Below are 3949 nucleotides of genomic sequence, written 5' to 3'. Positions count from 1 at the left end.
CACAGGTCTTTAAAAGACCATTTTCATGTTAATGAGGCCTTGCTGTTGTTTCACCCCTTCTAAGAGCCCCTGCAGCGCCACTCTGCCTATTGCTGGAAGAATCAGCCCCCCCCCCCGAAATCAGCTCCACTCTGCCTATTGCTTAAAGATTCAGCCCCCTCCCCAAAATTTTTTCTTAGCCCCCCCCGAAAATTGGCTCTAGTTGCGCCTCTGGCGCCACATGTTAAATAACCACTGTTTAAGGCTTCCCAGTGTCCAATATTGTCATTTTTATAGCCTTTTTCTCCTTTTCTGTTTGGTGAACAGTGCCAGGGAGCAAGGATAGTTTGGGATTCATGATACAGGTAAAATAATTCAGGGTGAAGTGTGCTTATTGGATTGTTTCATTACAGTGTCTTCTATGTAGTTAAGTGATTCAAGGAATTAGGGTCAGAATCTTCGTCACACAGCAATTAAAGAAAATATTTGGATCCTTCCCATTTTAGAACCGAAGGCGGTATCTAAACTGGATGTCATGAGTTAGATGCAATGTGCCAAATCCCCATCGCTTTTGGTCTACAGGAGGGATGTCCTCTTGTGGGTTAAGCAGCTCAAGCTCAAAATAGGTCAACATCAAGAATACAAATTGTTTTAATTCATTGACTGCAAAGAAACGTCCAGGCCAAATTGAGACTCCACCGCCCCATGACATGGAGAAATATTTCACCTTTTTCCCATCCCTGTAAAAATCTACCTTTTTAGAGCCATCAGGATTAAGAAAACGGTTGTATTTAAAAATATGAGGTTCTCGATGCACCTCTGGGTCCATGTGTACAGCGATGTATGGAAATAATGCTACTCTGTCCCCTTTGCGGATAGCGTATTCCCGACCATCTGCCATCTTGAGTTTCATGTCCTCCAACACTCCTCGCATCAGGACTGGAGCAGTGGTCAGTCGCTGAGACTCTTCCACGGCACTGTCCAGAACAGGTGTCTTCAGCAACATGTCCCTAGTAAGATTCAACAGTCGACTCCCTGGCTTTACCTCTTGCCCAGATGTTTTTATGACATAGTCAATTTCTTCTCGCAGAGCCTTCATAGCTTCTGGGTTCCTCATTAAGTGCAGAAGAAGCCAGAAACCAGCAGGCCCAGTGTTATTTTGAGATATCCATAGAAGTACAAACATTAATCTATCTTGCATGTATTCATCCATCCCATTTTCAGCCTGGCACTGTAACTGATCAGAAATCCATCCACTAACATTATCTTTGTTCATTGTGTTCTTCGCAGACAGCTTATTCCAGAAGTACCTTTTCAAACGTTCTGCTTCAAGTTTTTCCTTCAGTGGAAGAATGGTATAAGTCATTTGGGGGATGAGGCAGTCATACTTTCTGAACTCTTGATATAATTCCTCTGAAAGAAACCGATCGATCTCCTTGGCCTTTTCTGTGCTTCCTGCTTGCTTGACGGACTCGTTTCCGAACAATGACAAGTATCCAGCACGGAAAACTATGTTGTAGCTGAAATGGGAAAGTCCATCCTGCTTCCAGGTTCTGTCACCTTCTCCTGAGACATCAGTGTGAAGCATCAGATTCTGCAAGTTCTCCATCATTGCTTGGGTCATGACCACAAGTCCATCCCCCATCAGATATTTTGTATTTGATGTTTGCAGATCTTTAGGGCCACTTGGTGTGGAATAGTAGCTGAAAGTCGTGGCTGAAAAGTCTTGTGCAAACTTATCAAAGTCCAACTTAGACTGTGATTCCTTCAACACTGAGCCGAAAGAAAGTGGGTCCAGCAGAAAAGTGATGTAGTAGCCTCCAATCTGAACTGTGAAAATGTCACCGTGCTTCTTCTGCATCTTCTTCAAAAACTCTACACCATTGTCTTTGCATTCCAGAGCATAACCTAACCATGGAATATAGCCTTTGTCCAAAGGAGGCTCGTTCAGTCTTCTCCGACGAAACCATCCCAGAAGATAAAGACCGCCAATGGTAGAGAAGATCAAAGCTACCATGAAGGGTACAAAAAAAGTCATGTCTGCAAAAGGGTTTTCTGTTTGATTTGAGATGCCAGAGTTTCTGAAAAACAAAATAAAAAAAATGATTTCAATCATTGTTAAAAGTTTGTCAGTTCTAGATTACAACAGTGAAACTTAGTCCATTTTAAGGTGTTTACCCTGTTTTTGTTACAAGTGCGAGAATTGATTACATTCCAAATGCAAGGTCAAATTTCTTAAAGGCGCTACCAGGTAATAGTCAACCACCAATGTCACAGGAGATCTTCAACACATTTGTTTCTGTAGATACTTTCGAAAGACTTAATTAAATTATAATTTGTGACAGCATTCTACAACTTTTGTTGGTATGGTCTGTAGTTGTATCAATTGCTTTGCTCAAATCTGAGATTGAGATGGTTTCTACCACTTACACTATGAGGCAATTATACATAGCACCTTTGTTTCCTGCTCGGTAGTAGAGGCACCTCTGAAAGTGGGCATTCGCAGTGGAGACTAGTATTTACCTTTCTGAGCAGGCTATCCCTTTCGAAGAGGCGATGGGTGTAGGGTATCTCTGCAGGGCGTTTGCTCTACTTTTAAGCAATCTGTTGCTGTTTAGATATGATGAAACACAGCAGCGTAGGAAGATTGTCATGTGCAAGAAAATTGAGGCGCCATCCAATGCTTTGCTAAAAAAGAAAGCCAGAATTTGGGTGCAATGGGTCCCTAACACTGGGCCCTGATGACACTGCACCGGCTGCACAATAAATAGCCATAGTCAAAGTGTGGCTTTGCTTTTCCAGGGCCATATCACTCTGCAGTGAGAAAAACCCTCAACAAAGCAAATTCATTTGTGCTATTTTTTGCTTTTAGTGCCGTCGTGGATTGAATACATTGTATTTACACCTGGTGAAGCATTACAGAACTGAATTCACACTATTTTTGCTTTGCTTTTCTAATGAGCAGGAAAGCAAATCCATTCTCTCCAACTTTCAAATATGAACAATGGCAGTGCATTTGCGGCAACATCTGTTTACTTCACTTACATTGCCTAAGTATCAATCAATCAAGAAAGCTTTATTCGATTGTAAACAAGCAATCATAAAAGCACAATGGCAATATTTCATACATGTTAAAATTCATATAATATACATTTAAACAACTTAATAAACATTATTAAACTTTACAAGCTTTACTGAGAATCATAAAAAAGGGGCATTTAAAATAGGGACAGTTGTTTTCTTAAACACAGAACTTTTTTCAAGAAAATAACCGTCCTAAAAACGATATGTACATTATCTAGTTGTTGCAGTCCCAGAAGAGCAGGTCGACATTGGCGAAGCCCAAACCGTTTTTAGCACAGGGACTATACTCGCTCTTCTGGCATTAGAGTAATATTTACAACACAGGGTAACGTGGATTGAAGTCTGCTTGGAGCTATTATAGCAGGGGCTCAACTGTAAAGTTTGGGACCAGTTATCCAAGGTGAGGTAGGGTTGAATGTTAAAAGTAGTTAAAATCAATTGATTATGCATGACTGTAGGTTTTGCAATTTCCTTTGACAGCCTAACGGAATCAAGAAGAGACAAGCCCTTTAATTTTAATTCCTTCCTACTTATTTCCTTGATGGTGCTAGGGTTGGTAAAATACTCTGGGTAGTCGAGATCTTGGAAAAACCTTTGAACATAGCTAATCCAAGGGATCTTCAGGGCCCTATCCAATTTCAAAGTGTCCAGAATGATATCTCTGTTTAGTTTTTTCTCGTCCTTTGTCCAGAGTCTGTGCCATAACAGCACCAGCTCGAGTTTTATTAGATCTGAGACAAAGGAGAGCCCCAACTCCGCGTGACATATGCTCGCGGAGGTACCATTAGGGGCGGATAAGATATATTTTAGAAAAGAGTTTTCTACTCTTTGAATGGGGAGCAGATTAACGGGTCCCCAAACCCCAGTCCCATAGATTGCCGCTGAG

At 41.3% G+C, this 3949-nt stretch overlaps 1 protein-coding gene across 1 annotated transcript; it reads right to left on the bottom strand.

Moving 5' to 3' along the window:
* Positions 1 to 222: 222 nt before the first annotated feature.
* Positions 223 to 2053, bottom strand: LOC146796292 (5-beta-cholestane-3-alpha,7-alpha-diol 12-alpha-hydroxylase-like). The gene has a single exon (XM_085630199.1). It carries the CDS (start codon positions 2015 to 2017, stop codon positions 482 to 484), a length of 1536 nt encoding a protein of 511 aa, XP_085486325.1. The 5' UTR covers positions 2018 to 2053; the 3' UTR covers positions 223 to 481.
* Between the last annotated feature and the right edge of the window lie 1896 nt (positions 2054 to 3949).

Source organism: Triturus cristatus, chromosome 10 (assembly GCF_964204655.1).
Source record: "Triturus cristatus chromosome 10, aTriCri1.1, whole genome shotgun sequence".
In the NCBI taxonomy this organism is placed as follows: Eukaryota; Metazoa; Chordata; class Amphibia; order Caudata; family Salamandridae; genus Triturus; species Triturus cristatus.
Note: the sequence above shows the minus strand (reverse complement) of the source record. Positions and strands in the feature narration are given on the sequence as shown.

Excerpts from the sequence above, each read along its gene's own strand:
- LOC146796292 (XM_085630199.1), bottom strand. The coding sequence starts at position 2,017 with ATGACTTTTTTTGTACCCTTCATGGTAGCTTTGATCTTCTCTACCATT.